Source organism: Vanessa cardui, chromosome 2 (assembly GCF_905220365.1).
Source record: "Vanessa cardui chromosome 2, ilVanCard2.1, whole genome shotgun sequence".
NCBI lineage: Eukaryota > Metazoa > Arthropoda > Insecta > Lepidoptera > Nymphalidae > Vanessa > Vanessa cardui.
The window spans coordinates 9,467,386-9,487,011 of record NC_061124.1 but is presented as its reverse complement, the minus strand read 5'-3'; the positions used below and the strand labels follow the sequence as shown (position 1 = coordinate 9,487,011).

Sequence of the window (19,626 nt, the reverse complement as noted above, 5' to 3'; positions counted from 1 at the left end):
GCATAATTCATATTTTAATTATATCCTTTCTTACTTTAGTCAATGAATTAAATGTAATCGAAAGATAACTAAATCGTTCGTGTTGTCGATATACAATGACATTCGTAGTGTTTGTCTTAAGTCATCTTTAAAAAGAGTTTGTTTCTTCTTTTAATTTAAATTTCAAGAATAAGTTTCAATATAAAAGTTAAGTATACTTCGCGAACGTAATTCAATAATGTTCTTAAGTGTTGGCCTAATTTCACGCAATTTAGTATTTTAGTATATAATACGTCCGAGAATAGAAATGTTTCTCATTTAGTAGTAAGGCTAAGTCTATAAGGTAGTCAATTTTTCATTAGTGTAAAACAAACTACATATGATGTACAAAAGGGCATATTTTAAAATTATATTCGTAGTATAAAATAAACTTGAGGTTTCAGATAAATAAAACTGTATCGTTTTTTATTTAAGGATTTATTTCAAGTAATAATATAGATCACAATGTCATATTCAAATGAGAAAAGGAATTTCATTACAATCAATCATTTAATTATGTTTCGTTAATAGTTTAAACTCACTTCGGCTCCAAATTATTTAATCATTGAATCCGATTCTCATTTCAATCTTTAATGATACTGAATTCACTAAATTTGAGCGAATTTTAATATCGCTAATTCCAACAATCGAATATAAGCAATCGATTATGCCGCCAATCGTAAATTCTGTACCATTATTAGAACTTGATGTTTTAATGCAATTATAAAAAGACCTGATCAATTTTATAATAAAAATAATTAAAAAAAAACTATTTAATAATTACATAAGCACTCCTAAATGTTCCTTTTAAAGGAAAAAAATATATTGATCAGGTCTCTTTAAGCAATATTCCTTTCAGCTAAAGATACATTCTACAAAACATTTTTATTAAAAGGAGAGACTGCTTACATTTGAAAATTAGAAGTTACTGGTAATTATTATAAATTTTTAAGAAAATAAATTTTGCTGTCACTACATATATTTAAACGACATCTATGAAAATATTGTTTGTACCTTTTAAAAATATTTTACAAATATTTATAATGGGAATAATTTTCAATACAAAAAAATTCAGCAGCCTCCCCTTTCAATACAAATAGTAATTAAAATATGAAATTTTTAAAATGTAGAAAAAAGATCGTATTTAGAAAACCAACTGGATAACTAAATATTTTTACGAGTATCAGTGATAATTATGTATTTAAATATATAAAAAATTGTAATTTAGGAATATGTTTTTTTTTAATTGAACTCAGACAAAACCAACTTTTTTCCACACAAAAAAATTTAAGATTTATTTATATTTTCCAGAATTTTATCTTTTAGAGATCGTGATGATAATAAAGGTAAAGAAAATTCTATTCTAATTAATATTAACGTCTATGAGACTTCAGTATAGATAAAAAACAATACTACACACTTATGAACTAAGTCAAACGCAAGCCAACTAAATTTTATTTTCCTACAATATTTACGACTCTGAATCTGTTGATGCATATGTTGCTGCTTTGCTTGTCTGTAAACAAATAAATATATTCTTCATTAATCTGTATTAATTAGAACCCACATTTTATGAAATAATAATAATTACTCTATATATAACCTCCTCCTTTTTGAAGTCGGTTGAAAATGAGAATCTTTTTACAAACATTTTGTGAGTTTATGTTCAATGAACATTACAAAATGTAACAAAATGTAGTGAAATAAATTTAGTTTACCTCACAACTATCATAGAACTCCAAAGCGGTATTGCTGTCGGCAAATGTAATAGTCAGTGTCTTTTCAGCCGATGCATTGTTTGTATAATCTAGTCCAGTCCAGGTGCAGCTGTCCTCAGAAAGCTGTGAAAAGATTATTTCATATTTATAATTTATATACTGTTTTGTAAAAAGTACATATATTTAAAAAGTAGCAATAGTCATGATTATACCTGGAATTCAGTGTCAGTGTGTATAAGCATGTCGGCCAGTATCTCGCCGGTGTTGGAGTCAGTGACAAGGATCTTGGGTGAACAGAGTTCCTGATCGAAGGACACCTGCACACACGTGACTTCGCATGTCGTCTGCATGTCATCTTGCTTCACAACAGCCTTGCATGGGTAGTACAGCGATGATTCCTCCTCCTGTAGAATTGTTATTATTGTGTTTATATGGAATTTAAAGGTAATCAGCGCAGAGTAGAGAATATAATCTCGATTTCGCGGGATCCCAATGTCGCGACATCTCGTGTAATTTTTCGGGATCAATCCCAAAGGATAATATAGCGAGATCCCGTTTGAGATTGACTTACATACTTCATACTTCACTAAAAGAGGAATTAGAAGAAACCCTTGCGAGCATCCAAAATTTTTTACACGTGTATCGTGTATGTATGCGTTTACAAACATAGAAAAAATTTGAATCAGTGTTAAAAAAGAAATGGATTTATTTGATTGTGGAGGAACAAGGGCTAGGTATTTGCAGTTTGCATATATGTAATTGTTTATTGACGCTGGCTTTAGTTTTCTATCAAATAATTAACCTCACTATCATAAATAAGCAGTTTTCATCGTATTTAATCATATGATTTTTTATACCTTGACGAGATCCCGAAAATTTTTGGATCTAGCGGGATATCGAATTTACAATCTCGAGTCGGGATTGGATTCCCTAGATACTACGTTAGATATACTTGAGTGCCCGTGCGCGACCCTGACGATTACGACTATAAGTTATTGAAGCGTGTATAAAACCTTACCTCGTTGTAATAACCATCAGAGTCCTCATTGTGGTCATAGCCATGTTCATAATCTTCGTCGTATTTCTCTTGTTCCTCTTGCTGTTTCTCAAAATGAACTTGTTTTGATACTTCGACTTCAGATGACTTTGGTATTTCACTGCCTTCAAGTTTATTTACATCACTAACATTACTTTTAGCATCTTGCGAGTTTTCCGTTTCAGGATTACTTCCGGATTGTGCTTGTGAAGTTGACTTGGGGAAGATGTCCGACCGCGCATCGCTCTCTAAATGTTTCGGTAAACGTAATGGGGCTATACCTTCGAATGGTTTTTCTTTGGCCTCTTTTTCTTTTCTAATAGCCTCTGCAGCAGCTACTTGTAGTTTCTACCGAAAATAGTCATGAATTGTAAAATGTATAAAACGATTAAAAAGCTTACCAGAGTACTAGAACAGAAAAAAAATCTTACAAAGTTACAAGGGGTGAAAAACTAAAAAGTGAAGAAAAAGTATTTACTATTTTTTATTTCATTTGTTTCATAATCTATCATTACTGATGCAATACTAATATAAATTAAAAAATACATCTTAATAGACATATGACATAGAATGAACCTAAGTTAACAGACGCATAATGTTTTGGTGCAAAATATACATGTATACAATGCTTCACTTATTCATATTACTACTACTACCACTACTAGTACTAACAAATATTACAACATACCCTGACACATTCCATGACTTTTTCTTGGAAATTAGTAGCCAGTACCACTGATTTGAATCTGACGGCTAGTGTTTCCTGTTCGCCCGCACTCTCTGCATAGTTACGACCACACCACGTCCAAGCACGATCAGAGTTTTTCATTGGTAATAGTTCTAAATCTTTAAATATCAGCATATTCAACACTGCTTTATGAACCTGGATAATACAAAACATAATTTATTATTATAACCTTTTCTCTTTCAAAACTGTTCTCCTCTGATTGCCTAAGCTGTAGATTTGTAGAGATCGATATATTACCTGTTCTCTCCGAAGTAACAACCGGTAACTGTTTTTCTCTGGGTGATATAAAACTTTCATTTCACCGACACCGCGTTCTTTCCATTCACGTGATTTCTCATCGTAGCGGTACAACTTGCAACGTTCACCAAATAATTTGTTCTAAAAGTATAAATATATCATTTATTATTACACTACTTTAAGTTTCCCCAAATAAAGCTTTTCTTTAGTTTTAGTGTGAATACCTGTTGAGTGCCCATAAGTGACAAAAGGTATGTAAGTAGATGTACAAATGGTATACTCTATAATACAGTATGGATTGAAGGTATCAGTATAGGCATGTCTATGATGTTCGAGACTCTCGAACATCATAGACATGCCTATACTCGAATGCTGCTTTCTTCTCGAATCGAGAGTTCGAGAAGAAAGCAGCATTGAAATGTGCTTTCATCAATGTAAGTATTGAATAATCTTATTTACCAAACCAATGTAAAACTTAAATTTAATATAATATGCAACACCATAGAACAATTTATTTATTATGAGTAAATTTATAGAAGTAAACACTAATAAGATATCAGACTCATTATGGTTAGTCACATTAGTATTTAAAACATAAACATTTTTGAAACTTGAAATTTTGTTATCTTTATTATATATTAAAAAGTCCATCATACCTCATCTTCTTCCCCTGTTGTAACAACAATTTTATCAGGAAGAGGTACAATTGGTTCATAGTGGGGGTCATATTCCTCTTCTGTGCCAGCCCCGGCACCGGAGTTATTAGCATCGCCGTTACCACCTGTCTCTTTATCATCACCTTCACCAGATTTGCTTACAAAGAGTTGTTGGCCAGCTCCTTCCCATTGAAAATCAGTCTTTTCTGTAAAATATTTAAATTATATTTCGTTTTTATTATCAAATTAATTAAAGATGTTTTATTTATTTGTTAAACTTATACTAACTTTGAATACCAAATCCAGGTTCACTTGATGATAAAGCTGCAAATGTTAATGAATTGTCAACCTTAAATGGAGTTTTTTCTTTTTTGGTATCTTGAGCTTCAAATATGGATTTTACATCTTTCTTTTCTGTACTGGAATCCTTGATGACACTCTGTACGTTTTCAACAGGCACTACGGGTTTGGTACTGTTCTGAGTTTGAAGAATTACATTTTTACCAAAAGTAAATTTTCCAGTAGTGTCTATGTTTGTTTTTAATTCCACATTTTTATTAGATGATATATCAACTTTATCACTAAATATAGAAGGATTCTCTGCAGCTGCTTTACCAAAGATAGACTTTGCAGTGTCCTGAGCAGGTTGGGTTGCATTACCAAATGTGAATGTTCCAGTAGAACCAAATATTCCAGATGAGGTTTGATTTGGTTTGGATGTTGCAAATCCAAATTTATTTCCTTGAGATGCAGGCGGCCCTGTTTTTAAATCTCCTCCAAATATTGATTTATTATCTGCTGACTGCATTTCCTCTTTATTATTTAGAGCATTAAATCCAAATATTGATTGTGTTGAAGATACACCTAATTTATTTTCACCAAAAATAGATTTAGTTTCAGGGAATCCAAACACATTCTTTGGTGCTGCCGTCCCTTTATCTGCTGGTGGGACTACTGATATAAGCTTTGGAGCGGCTAAGACGGACGATATTGTTTGTGCCTGATTTCCACTGACAAAAGCAACTGGCTTAATAGGATTAAGTGACTTTTCTGTTAAAGTATTTTCTTTATCTATGTTGTCATTTCCAACAACATTGGAGATACTTGGCGATGAACTTGTAGTATTCGATCCATTGGTGCTTAATGGAGTGCGGAAAATTGTAGTATCAACAGTTTTATCTAAATTATTTGGTGTACCATAGATAGAATTGCTTGGACTTGAGAAATTGAAGGCAGATGTTTTAAGTGGTGTTATGGTTAAACCTTGCTTAGGCAAGACCTTGCTTTGGGATTTCAAAGCATTTTTATCTGACTCAGGTTTGACATCATCTTCGTCGCATCCCCGACAACCTTGACATGGCTCTTTATTTTTATAGGTATAGAAATTTTCAGGCAACATTAACTCTTTTGCTTTTTGTTTTTCTTCTTTTGTAGCTTGTATTTCATTTATGAATACAACATCATCAACGTCAGTGTCATTTTTACTATCAGTTTTGTTTTCACCTTCTATCGCACCATACTTTTCCTTTAATGCTTTATCTATTACATCTTTAAACTGTAAGGCTAAATCTTTATTTTGGAACCTAAGACAGAATTTCTGAAGCATTATTTCACCTTCGCTGAAATCATTGGCAACGAAACACCAAGTTTTTTCATCTTTAGGTTTGTACATATTATCAGGGCCCACTGCATAATTTAAACATATTTTATGTACTTGTTCTCTTCGCATAACCACTCTAGAGAAAAAAATTTAAATTATAAATATTAATTGAAAACTCTGTTATAAAACAAAACTGCACTTATTTTTATGTATGAAATAATACATAAAAATAAGTGCAGTTAGCATTGTAATGATTATGTTACCTCAACTTTCCAGTTTCCTTATGTTTCAATATTTTAACAATACCAATCCCGCGTTCCTTCCATTCTCCTGTCGCAAATATGAATAATTTGGCTCTGTGTCCATAAAGTTCTTCTTCGTTTTCTTCTCCAGTAACAACCTCAATCTAAAAATTTAATAAGTCAAAATAATTTTTAATTTAATAAGTAAACAAATATTTTATACACAAGAATGTTATAGCTCCTCTTTGCAATAAAAAAATGTTTTGATCATAAGAGTTCATTAGTATAAAGTCAAAATACAAAATAAGGCATTTTTAAAATTATAAAAGTAGAAATAAGTAATTAAAAAGTTTAAAAATCTATTTTTTTTAATAATTACCTTATCAGGCATAGGAATGACTGGACTAAAATGTATATGATGCCCTTCATCTTCTGAAGCATAATCATTATCATCACTGTCGTCTTCATGTTTATCCTTTGGCGATTTACTTGGGCTTTTTCCTTTAGCTTGAGTTTTAGGTTTAAAAGAAAATTGAAATGTTCCACTATCTTTACTTCCAAATGAAGCAACATTTGTTTTTGGTGTTGGGAGTAAGGCTGGCTTTACAGGTGTTGCTACAATTTTGTCTTCTTCTGTACTTTTCAGACTAAAGTTAATAGGTTTAACTGAATTTTCATTTTCTGGTTTAGCAACATTCTGTGTGCTAAATACGGAAGCGGCTGTATTATTATTTCCGAAGCCGGGAGTATTATTTTGAGCTATTCCAAAGCTAAATGTTTGTGAAGCATTTGTATTAATTTCTGAAGAATTAACTGTCTTAGGTACGACATAGTTTTGTGGTATTCCAAATGTAAACTTAGGCTCTGATGGGTTTAAATTATCTTGAGTATTGCTACTGTTAACGGAAGGTATACCAAAATTAAACTTGGGCAGATTCTCAGAAACAGGTTTAACGTCTTTTTTATTGTTTGGATCTTTGGGACTATTACAGGCATTACAATATTCGAGATTAGCTTCATTACGAATTAAACATTCTTTACATTCCCATGAACCTGGCTTAGGTTTAAATTTAGCACCCCAGTCTGAAGTAGTAGTACTGGTAGTAGTATTATTTGCAATTACGGTTGCAGCCTGCGGATTTGGTGTTTCACAACAAGGACATTTAGTAAATGTTTGTAAATTATTGGTGTAACACGCTTCACAAGTCCAAGAACCTGGTTGCGGTTTAAATTTATCACCGAATCCACCACTAGTTTGTTTAGAAACATTCTGTTCTTCTTTTTCGGCTTTGGTATCATCTCCGATTTTTTGCTGGGCAGTTTTTACAGCATCTATGAAGTCATCGCAAGCTTGTACTGTTTTAAAACGTAGACAAAATGTTTCTGCAACCAACTCACCCTCTGAAAAATCTTTAGCACACCATGTAACTGCTTTATCCATGTTAGGCATCTTTTGAAATGACATTTCTTTTGTGACAGCATGATTACAGCAAACTTTCATAATTTGTTCTCTCCTCATTAATAACCGCAGTTTTTGATTGTTATCATTATTCATCAATAATTTAATATTACCAAGTCCTCTTTCTTTCCATTCTTTGCCAGTAGTATCAAATCGTAATAGCTTAGCTCTGTGTTCAAACAACACTTTTTCATTTTCTTCACCAGTTTTTTGATCAACCAAAGCAGGTAAAGGTATAACCGGCTTAAATTCAGTGGTTGGCTCAAATTCCTCGACCGAATCAGAAGTATTTAATTTACTAACATTGGTAATATTTTTCTCTGGAGTTTGGATGGAATTGTCACTTTCATTTTTTGGAATATTCAATATATTTTGGAATGGTGTTGTAGTTGCTGTTTTGAACGTTAAACCACTGAAAACGTTAACTTTTGCTGCAGAACTATCTGCAGTTTTTGTATCGGTTATAATATTTTCTATAGATTTGAAAGATGGTTTGCTGTTAAAAGTGAAACCTCCTACAACTGTTTTTTCAGTTTGAACATTCGTCGAATCGTTACTGGCGGGAGCAGTACTTGTTTTAACGATAACACTCTTTTCGTTTTTGTTTATATTTTCCTTAAAATCAATGGAATTGGAACTTTGGTTAGCACTGTCCTTTCTTGCATTTTCAAACGCTTCGAAAAAGTCTTTAGCTATGTCAGCAGTTTTAAATCTTATACAGAATTTTTCTAGAATTACTGTTTCTTCTGCAAAGTCATTAGCCACCCAGAAATAGGCTTTAGCTTCATTTTTCATTGGTTTTATTTCCATTTCTGGCAATATAATGTGATTTGCACATATTTTATGAACTTGTTCTCGTCTCATAAGAACCCTTACTTTTCCCGTTACGTTATGTTTCAGCAATTTCATTTCACCAATACCTCTCTCTTTCCACTGCTTATCAGTAAAACGAAACAATTTCGCTCTGGCACTGAAAATAGCAGTTTCATTTTCTTCGCCAGTAGTCACTTTTACTTCAGCTGGTAAAGGTATTATAGGTTTAAAATCTGGACATGGGTCATAATTCTCAATAGATGTATTACTTTTCTCGGAAAGGGTTCTAGACTTATTCAGACTCGTATTTGGAGACAAACCCGAAAAAACACCATCAACAACATTTTTGGAATTATTAAGATCTTTAAAAGTGTCAGTTGAACTAAATATAGGCAGCGTAGTTCCTGATTGAGTTGTGGCAAATATTGATTTCGCGCTCCAATTCGATGCATTTGATGATGTTGTTACGGTTGTTTTAGCACCAGATGTAGGAAAATGGAAAACTGGAGGTGCAACCACTTTCGCATCATTTGATGAGGGCATCTGAATTTGATAATTATGAGGACTATTCTTTATATGTTTCTGAGGTATTGTAACACTTAAAACGGGTGCGGGGGTAACAGTACTTGTAGGCACAGGATCAGAAGATGTAATTACAACATTCACTGGTAATGATTTTGAAGATTCTTTAGTGTCGAGTACAATTTTATATTTAGGGGCGACGGGTGGAGCAGCTATCGAAACTGGTGGAACTGTAGATGCATTGTGCACGTTGTGTACTGGAGGAGCAGGGGCAGCTGTGGGACCAGATGGTAAAGTTGTAGGAACAAGATGAGCTGCATCAAGATACATTTGTTCTGGTGTCGGGTACACGCCTGGATAATTCATTTGAGCTCGAGCAGGATCGAAAATTGGCGGTGCACCAGGTACTGATGATTGCGTAAATTGAGAATATTGATTGTATAGATTATACAAGTTCTGTCCATATAATTGGTAAGGATTGGGTGGTACAGAAAAAGGTGGAATGAGACGTTGTGCGTATGGTGGTAGTACTTGAGGTGTTGTAAATGGAAGGTGTGCTCCAAAGTTAGACGTGTTTTCACTAGATCTGTATTCCTCATCCAAATTGTATAAATCACTTTCGTCTATTGTTTGCTCTGATGAAGTCTTTTTTAATTTATTTACTTCCTTCTTTAAATCTGCAATTTGTTTTTTTAACTCAACAACATCTTTGCATTCTTTTCTACACTCGTCAATTTGTTCTTTAACTTGATCTACTGATACTTTTAGAAGCTTAAATTGCTCTGTTGTATTTTCAATGTTTGAATTTATAGTACTTATAATTTGACTTCCTAATTTTTTATTTTCGTCAAACCAATCTCTTGTTTGTTCCATGAAATCATTAATTGACGAGTCCCGTTTCTGTAAGTTCTTTATTTGTTTTTCTATTCTTTCCAAGAAAACTTGATCAGTTTGAGTGTTTTCGAAGATTTGAGAATCTTGTGCAGTACGATATGCAGTAGAATTTACATTAAAATAATGTTTTGTCATTTGCTTAGGTGTAGAGCTCGTATTTCGAAAAGTATTTGTTTTGAAACGTGTGGATCCCATTTCAATTATAGAAACATTTTCATCGGACATATCATCATTTATAGCAACAGACATATCAGGGTCAATCCTATTAAGATGTGATTCTATTTCTTCGATAAGTTCTTGTATATCAGAATACAATGTTTTATTGTTATAAATTTCCCCTTCCTTTACTTTATCCAGTGCTTTAAATGCAAAACTTTTTGCTTTACTCAGTAATACTACATACTTTTTTTCAGTATCAATGCTTTTAGCCATCTTTTTTTCTTCAAGTGCAATTTTCTTGTATGTATCACTTAGGTGATAATAGGCTTTAGGAGATTTCAAATTAGATAGCAGGGTAATTACTTTCTCGTATTCTGCTTCGTTTAAGTGATGAAGAGCTACATAAATTTTACTCTCTTCTAAAAGGTTATTGATTTCCTTTGTGTCAAGGTCTTCATGTGTATAATCAAACATTCTTTTTTCTGGTAATTTTACAATCAATTTGTTTTTTAACTTTTCAAGGAGGGGTATAGCTGATGAATAATAAAGATAAGCTCTCTGTTTCAAATTAATGGTTTCTTCTATATTGGATGTACTATTAGCTAACTCACTGAATATACGACCCAAAATCGACAATAATTCAGGGTCCAAACCAGGATTATCAACACAACGGACAACTTCAATACCAGAGCTTAATGTAGAACGTATATCTGTAAACTCTACACCTAATTCATTTTGACTTAACTTATAAGCACAGTCCCACCATTTCATTTGAGGGAGAGTACACAATAAGTCAGTAATATTAGCTGGAAGTGTTGGTTTGTCTATTGCCAAATAATTCATTTTATTTCTTCTTTTCTGAGCTGTTAATGCTGAACTATATAGAAAAGCTAGTACATCCATTTTATTTAAGGATTCAGGGCCCGAACTGGTCATTGTTGATGTTAGCATGTCAAATAGGGTGCATTTAAAATCAGCATAGTTTTTATAATTAAGTAAAAGCCACACAAAATGATGAAGAGAATTAGGATATTCTCGTTGGGCATCATCGTCATAGGCTTGAATTTCTACTTTTCTTGGTAACCTTAGTGCTGGGATGTTTAACACATTTGAAGTTAAATAAGATGATTTAATTTTTGCTAATTGTTCAGGAAGAGTGAATATTTTTTCATAAAGTTTATCTTTCCAATTTGAGCCAGAACATAGTTGAGATATCTGATCTAAAAGAATTTGACTTTTATCCTGAGCAATAGACAGTAGATAATGTCCAGATTGTGAGCATCTGTATGAACCTTCTAGGTACCAGCGGTGAACAGCATTCTGCTGTCTTTCAGGTGCATGTGTTAACCAATTTACTTTTGTATCAAGAGGGATTGTCTGCCATGCTAACAGCATTAATGGAGCTGAAAACTTTTTAGCATCTCTCCAATTTATTTGCTCTTTTTTAGCTTTTTTAAGCAAATAAGTTGCTACATGAAAAACTAACTGCCCCTGATGATGTTTTAAAAGACTTGTATGAAATTCACCAAATCCAGGTGATGGCCCAGACTTAACAACGGTTTCTATGGCTTGGTCATAAGTATAAAGGTGTTCATTACATTCCATCAAACTTTTTGTTGAGACACTTGGTATTTCTGTTAAGCTCAAGATACAAATTCTTTCTTTAACTGTTAATAAGAGCAACTGATATAACCAGTCATTTGTTTTTAATGGATTGTATTTCAAAATTTCAGAAAGAGTTTCATACCAGGCAAAGTTATTGGAAAACAATTTCTTGTCTAACTCAATACTGCAACTGTGATCAAATGCTTCCTTATATTTATTATGGTGGAGATAATGCTTTAACAAGCGCACATGAAGTACGGCATCTTTTGGTCTAACTTCTAGTTCACTCTTTAATAACTTGACTACAGCCTCTGGATCTGGGTCAGCAACAGCAAGAAGCTTTTCTCGTAAACGGAATGTTACTGGATGCTTAGGAAAAGTGGACTCAGCCTTTTCACACCAAAATTTTGCACGTCCTATATCAATGACTACATCTTCATCAGCCAACAATTCGCAAACTGCAAGAAATATAAATAACATTAAATACCAAAGAATCTTGCAAATTTCATAGGCCACCTAATTAAAAAATGTTTCATTAAATGGTTACAAGATAGGCTACTACCCTACTGTGTTAACCAATACCGTAGCAAATTAGTGATTTAAGAAATTTCTTTTTATTGCATTCAAAATTATAAGACAAAAATTACAAAAAATGCTTATGCATAATTTTTTAATTTATTAATACTATTTACTATTAATTGATATTAAGATGCAAAATATGATTAAATTTTCAATATACACATACCATCCAATATTGTACATGTTTGGGTAGGATCTATATCAAAAGAAATCTTGTATTGTTCAAGAGCATTTTCCTTCTCTCCTAACTTTTGGAATGCCTGTCCAAGCAGTTTGTGAGCGGCTGCATTGTTTGATTTTTGTGTAAGATACTGTTCGACATATTTCTGGCAACTTCCATAATCACCAACTTCATAATACAACCGCGCTACGGAATATGCTCGAGTTGTAAACTGTAAAACGAGTAAAATGTATTATTAAAACTTGATTTACATGAAGCACTAATTGAAATAAGTAAATAATTTTTACATACGTCTTTAGGTGACAATTTGAACATCAAACTTTCCACGTGTTTATCGACGTCCTTCTTGTTTCTATACATTTTCACGAATAATTCTGATCACCGCCTAATGTACTATATAAATCTGTAACAGACAAAACTCAACGCCGCAGAATACAATTTCGGTGAACGGTAATGGACCTCGTCATTATTTTTGCTCAAACCTCAAACGCGAGTAGTAAAATTTTTTGACTTTAGTGTAGAGTTGTCAGAATAAAAACCTATTCCCACCAAATTACACTATGATCCCTAAGTGTATAAAATGAATATTGTATTGATTACTATATTAATATTCAAGTTACTAAAAGCATTATCACAGATTTAATTTTTTTTTTTCGTTTTATATTGATACGTTGATAAAATAACAATTTTAATTTTATAATAGTTGCTAAAAATTACAAGCACATTTTGATACTGTATTTATAAAAACCTATATGAAAGTCAGAAAACTAAACAATAATAACTTAGGTATTCTTAATTATTTTTCTAAAGCAATTTGATTTAAATACTACGCTCTTAGTACTATTTTTTAATTCAATTAGGGACAATATTATGTTCTGGCAAGCTTTTAAATTGCGATTACTATGTTGGCCCTACTATGTAATAAAAATGTCTATGAAACATTAGTCTATGTCTAAAATTTAAAAATAAAAACGTTAAATTTCAAACTCAAAGAAAATAACTTTATTCCTTATGTAATATGTTTAACGTTACCATTTTCACTAACCTTAGAATGTAACTAAATAGTAATTTCTTATAATTATATAGCTATTTATATGTATCTATGATAAATAAACATATTTAAGGAAGAAAAGCTAATTCTTTTTCAAATTTTGTCTCTATATGGAATAGACATAAAAGGTTATAAAATACTACGGAGTGCAAAATGTTATCAATATAACCTAATATTAACCAAACCAAATCACATAATTCTTCTGCTTCTAAAGATTTTCAATTATTATAGAAGTATTGACGTATTTGTATTTGTACTAGGTAAGGTAATGTATAGAATTTATAACATAATACGAAGAAATAATTAATTCTATTTATATAATAATTACTCTCAGCATTAACTGGAATTTAATTTAGTGTCGGTGTATCTGTATCACAGACCAGATATTATTTCTACCCATAGACTAGTTTTTTATGGCTAGAAAATGAAGTGAATGTTAAAATGCACTATTGACAGTTGTCAAATAATCTTGTGGCGACACAAAAATAAAAATTCAATAATCACAGTTTTATGCCCAACACAAAAGAAAAACAGACAATAAAAAGGCTTTTATAAATGAGAAATTAGAAATTAATTTCTAGATGATATATTTGGTTGTAAATTGTTTGTAGTGTACAAGAAAATAATTAAATAATTTTAATTGCCCAAACTATCTTGACGTTTCAATGCCTCCATAGTAATTAGCGAATCCGTTTAATGTGATTTTCTCATTTGAAGTATAAAAGTATCTTAATTCGTACAATACCTGATAATTATATTTTAAAATGTTATGCATTATTGTAATCTCCAGCAGTTGATGTTGATCGTTTCAATTCATATATATTGTACGGAGGATTGTTACAAATCATAAAAATGAGTGACGCAGATTTAGCCTACAGTTCTTCTTTCACTGTAGATTCTATGAAAGTTATTGCTGAGAGTGTAGGTATTGGTAGCCTTGGAGATGATGCTGCTAAGGAACTAGCCGACGACGTAACATATCGTCTTAAAGTTATTGTCCAAGATGCTATGAAATTTATGCATCATTCTAAGCGGCAAAAGCTTTCCATTACAGACATTGACCATGCTTTAAAAGTTAAAAATATAGAGGTCTGAATATTTTGTATATTCTATAAATTTAACCTGACCTTATTTATCATCACAGATTATTTTGAAGTTCATTTTGTTTTAGGCTCAATATGGGTTTATTCAACCTGACTCATTGCCATTTAGGTTTGCGTCGGGTGGCGGCCGAGAGTTGCATTTTATTGAGGAAAAGGAAATTGATTTATCAGAGATACTGTCTGCACCTCCACCTAAAATTCCCCTTGATGTTTCTCTAAGAGCTCATTGGTTGAGTGTTGATGGAGTTCAGCCTACGGTGCCAGAAAATCCTCCTCCATTATCAAAAGAGTCTCAAAAACTTGAATCTGTGGATCCTATTACTAAATTAAGTAAACCTGCTACTAAGGATGCAGTCGGTATGTAACTTAAGTCTTCATATACTGTTAATAGTTCTACTTTAATGTTATAGTTATATTTTATATATTGAATTTGATTTAGATATTCCTAAAGGAAATACATACGGTATAAATCTCCTCATAAATACATATGTGGTAAAATAATATAAGTAAAAACATAATAATAATAAAAAAAATTGTAATCTTTTATTTTGATTATGTTTTGCCTTGAAAAAGAAGAAGTCAACTTTTACCAAACTTGATTAAATAATAATAAAACAATGCAACAAGATATAACTTGTTGGTGAATCCTAGTAAGATTGAGTATCTATAAAATAAAATATTTCAATAAAATCATAATAATAGAAACAAATTCTTTGAATAAAAAAATACTTTGTATATATTCAAATTGTGTTCACAGGTAAACCAGTTTGCGGTAAAGCAGCTCGATTAAAAGCCTCTGAGTCTGTTCATGTCAAACAATTGGCTACTCATGAGCTAAGTGTTGAGCAACAGTTGTACTATAAAGAGATCACTGAAGCCTGTGTCGGAAGTGATGAAGGACGCCGTGCGGTATGTTTTAAATTGATCAATGAATACATCAAATAAGTAAAATGTATTTGATGTGCAATGTCTTAATTTCATTAGCATTTTTTTTTTCAAACGTTATTTTGATATGTTTAGTAATTTTCTGAAATGCTAAGCTATTGTATAAATTTATTGTTTTGATATTTTTATATTTGTTTAAACAGGAAGCTCTTCAATCACTGGCATGTGATCCTGGACTTCATGAGATGTTACCAAGAATGTGCACATTTATATCTGAGGGTGTGAAAGTGAATGTTGTCCAAAACAATTTAGCACTTCTTATCTATTTAATGAGGATGGTGAAAGCTATTCTTGATAATCAGTCTTTATATCTGGAAAAATATGTAAGTTTATTGCATAACTTTAAATTGGTATTCATCAGTGTTTTTTATTTTAAATAGAATGAAGGGTACTTAATTTCATTTTAAAAATATTATTTTAATTCTTAAAAAATAATTTTATTTTACAAGAAAAGAAAAACGGATGTTACAAATATGAAGTTTCTTCCTAAAATACTTAATTGTGTTCTTTTTTAAATATTCTTTATAATCTGTTAAAATTGTTTCGGCTTTGGTTCGGTTTACAAAGACCAAAAAATATATATACTAATAATTTTTAATAGATTATAAAAAAATAATTAAATATGTATATCCATATTTTAGCTCCATGAGATGATCCCATCAGTATCAACATGTATAGTGTCAAGGCAATTGTGCGTACGACCGGAGGTTGACAACCATTGGGCACTACGAGACTTTGCAGCTCGTCTCATGGCCCAAATATGCAAGACATTTAATACATCGACTAATAATCTACAAACACGAGTCACAAGGTACAATCTTGATTTTAATGTAGTCCTTTTAGTGTATATTTATAGAATATTAATAAGAATTTAATTACGCCATTAATTATATGATTACTTTAAAGGTATTAAAGACAATGATTATATGTTAATGTGATGTTTTAACAGTAAACTGAATAAAGTACAAATTAAATAAGTTATTATGTGAAAGTATAAGATTATACCGTGTTTATTTATGTGTCAAACAAATATGATCAGTCACATTTATCGCCACCAAAAACGTGTTCAAAAAATGTTTTATACATGTATAACGTCTTCTATTGCACAGGTTATTTGCGAAAGCTTTACAGTGTCCGTCTCAGACAAACAACGAAAGTGGACCATCTATGGTCGCTTCTATGAAGGAGTCTGAGAAAACGCCTCTCGCGTCTCTGTATGGGGCCGTACAGGGTCTAGCGGAGCTCGGACCCGAAGTAGTGAAGGTAAAATATTTTCTGTACTCAGTCAGCTTTGAATGAATGTATTTTGTGGAGCTTTAAAGTTTTTGATGTTTCTCGATGATTAGTTTTATTATATAGCAATATAGCTTATTCGAACGTAACAGACTGTTTGCTACCGAGTGCTATAGTGAGAGTGTGTGCGCCAGGTGTTCATCCTGCCGCGCGTGCGCTGGCTGGGCGAGCGCGTGGAGGGCGCGCTGAGCGGCATCGGCGGCGCGGACCGCCTGGCGGCCGGCAACCTCAAGCACCAGCTGCTCAAGGTGCTGGCGCCCGTCGTGCGCCAGCTGCGCCAGCCGCCCGACCTGCCCGACGACTACAAGTAATGTTGTCGGCCGTTTTCATTCGTCGAGGATCTCTCGACAACATTATCGTCAAAATTCGCTCGCATTTCTTTAATTTACTCGCAATAGGTTCAGTGTGCAAACAACAGCTTAAATGCTTTTCGCTGGGGCATCGATTACACTAAACGAAATATTATGACATTTCTATTTTATCAAATCAGACTCAGCCTCAACAGATTCTCAATAAGTATTTATATATCGCAAACAACGAAACGTTGTCGCGGCTAGGACGAAATCGGATCGCTTTCGATCGTGGTACGAGCGCCGTTCCGTGTTCGCAGACGCGAGTACGGGTACCTGGGCCCGAGCCTGCAGCAGATGGTGAGCAAGCAGCGCACGTCGCCGGCGGGCGGCGGCGGCGGCGGCGCGGTGGCGGTGGTGGCGTGCACGCCGCCGCTGCTGCCCGCGCCCGCGCCCGCGCCCGCCCCCCCCGCGCACGCCAAGGCCGTCGGTACGTGCGCCGCGTCCCTGACTCATTCCTTGAGTTAACATTTGCAATATTGTTTGATTATGTGTATAGAATCGGTGGCGTCTCGTAACGTGGTGATAACGGCGTCGCCCACGCCGCAGTCGCCGGCGCCCTCGACGCCGCCGCCGCAGAAGTTCGTTATAGTGGCTTCGCAACAGAAACCTCAGCAGGTAATACTATGTTTAAGTTATTCCATTGCCTCTTCAGTTGCAATGTATATTCCCTATAAAAATAATTTCGAGTTTTCGTTATTTGTTAATTTTTCTCGTCAGACTCAGCCTGCGAGCGGAGCAGGTCATATCGTCGTGCACACCTCCCAACCCACCATCGTTCGCAGTCAAAATGTACAGGTATCGTGACATTGAGCGGGTTTTATGCTTGAATGTAGAACGGTCCCTCACATTCGGGCGGGTTTTATAACGTGTGTTAATAAATGATATCTCCACATTTCACTTTACATACTTAAATGAAAGGGATCATTTTTTAAGAATACTGTGAATGACCCCATTTAGGACAGTATTCTTAATTTAAAAATTTTTAGTATTCCTATTTAACCTTACTTTTAAACTCACCACTTGCGATAGGAATGGGTACGACATTAGCGCAATGATTTACGGTCAAGCGGTCTATTCGTTTTATTTAACTACTATAATTATTTGCTGTTATTAGTGTGGCCGAAGGATGACAAAATCTCAGCGGCTTAAACATCATGAATGTTAATAGCATTTATTATAGCCCGTGAGAATAAATCAAAAGACTTGTGTGACTCTAGGTGTTCATTTCTTAAATAGTCTTACTGAAACCCGCCAAATATCACGTATATTTGGCGGACTTTCGTTTCGATTTAAAGAAAAACTCGGAAAGTTAATTTTGCAAAACACACAAATGTCGGTAATTTATATCTCTTTTATGTTTAATCGACTGTTAATATCTGTGAAACTACGCAAAAATAGTAAATCATTTGAATTTAAAATAAAATTAAATTGCAAATTAATTTAGTAGACGTCTTGTAGTAAGCTGTGTAACAGCAGTAGTAAAGTGATGTGTGTGGTCGTAGTCGATGGTGGTGACAAGTGGTCCAGCGGGCGCGCAGCAGCCGCAGAAGATGGTGGTGGTGGGCGTGCACCCTTCGCACCAGGGACTGCAAGCCTCGTCCTCCGTCACCGGCGTCAGTCAGGTCAGCTTACGAACACTTTAATGATAAAAGCGTGACCGACAGACGAATGTCCAAACGAATGGTCTCTGGTCGTGTGGTAACGATTACTAACCGTGTGGGTTTGCGACATTCCCGCAGGCCCCGGTGTCGGTGCTGGCGAAGTCGGTGTTCGCGCGCAGCGGGTCGGGCCCGCAGCCGCAGCCGCCGCCGGAGCTCGACGACCTGTCGCACCTGGCCTGACAGCCCCGCACCATCAGCTTCGTCATCAAGGAGTTCCGCAAGCCGAGCCCCTGACCGCGCCTGCTGCTGCTGTGCCGCCCGCCCGACGACTCGCAACATTCCGAAGAAGACCCTCAGCCGTAGTGCTTATAGACTCGTTTATTTGGTGACGCTAGTTATTTGTTATCCTCTTTCGTAATTCGGTTTATGATATGTTATCGTACTTCTTTGATACGTTATACTTATGCGAAATGTTATTATATCGATTAAGTGTAGTTAAACAGTTTGTATGAATAAGAAAATACATTTTTTATTAATATAATATGTGTGTTTATATAATTAACGATATATGAATAAGTTTTGTATTTTAGATTATTTTTCCCGAGAATTTCGATAATTTTATGGTCATGTAGTTCCGAATGCGGTAGAAGCTATGTAAGTGAATAACTTAGTTTAATTCAATTAAACATCAGTGTTCAACTACATTATGTTTTTCATTTTCCATCCATTTCAATTTTAATATATTGGTCTTCCAGTAGTCGTTGGGTGAGCACAAACAAAGATTAAAGTCACAGTTTCAAGCGGAGCTATCGA

The 19,626-nt window shown here is 33.8% G+C and overlaps 2 protein-coding genes across 3 annotated transcripts; one reads left to right on the top strand and one right to left on the bottom strand.

The window, feature by feature from the left end:
• Window positions 1–437: 437 nt before the first annotated feature.
• On the bottom strand, window positions 438–12,989 carry LOC124538986 (E3 SUMO-protein ligase RanBP2). Its single transcript, XM_047116285.1, has 12 exons — window positions 12,759–12,989; window positions 12,453–12,678; window positions 6,635–12,165; window positions 6,277–6,419; window positions 4,702–6,149; window positions 4,414–4,619; window positions 3,758–3,898; window positions 3,461–3,655; window positions 2,755–3,120; window positions 1,949–2,140; window positions 1,737–1,859; window positions 438–1,534 (listed from the first exon to the last, which is right to left on the bottom strand). Exons 1-12 carry the CDS (start codon window positions 12,825–12,827, stop codon window positions 1,490–1,492), a joined length of 8,685 nt encoding a protein of 2,894 aa, XP_046972241.1. The 5' UTR covers window positions 12,828–12,989; the 3' UTR covers window positions 438–1,489.
• A 971-nt stretch (window positions 12,990–13,960) lies between these two features.
• LOC124538431 (transcription initiation factor TFIID subunit 6) lies at window positions 13,961–19,517 on the top strand. Of its 2 annotated transcripts, none has more exons than XM_047115506.1 (12): window positions 13,961–14,607; window positions 14,690–14,978; window positions 15,379–15,530; window positions 15,710–15,889; window positions 16,208–16,377; window positions 16,676–16,829; window positions 16,994–17,166; window positions 17,470–17,639; window positions 17,709–17,827; window positions 17,930–18,001; window positions 18,715–18,834; window positions 18,952–19,517. In XM_047115506.1, the coding sequence occupies exons 1-12, from the start codon at window positions 14,371–14,373 to the stop codon at window positions 19,051–19,053; spliced, it is 1,938 nt and encodes a 645-aa protein (XP_046971462.1). In that variant the 5' UTR covers window positions 13,961–14,370; the 3' UTR covers window positions 19,054–19,517. The 2 variants fall into 2 exon arrangements, with proteins under 2 accessions (XP_046971462.1, XP_046971454.1); XM_047115498.1 differs by having other exon boundaries at window positions 17,930–18,007.
• The last annotated feature ends 109 nt before the right edge of the window (window positions 19,518–19,626 follow it).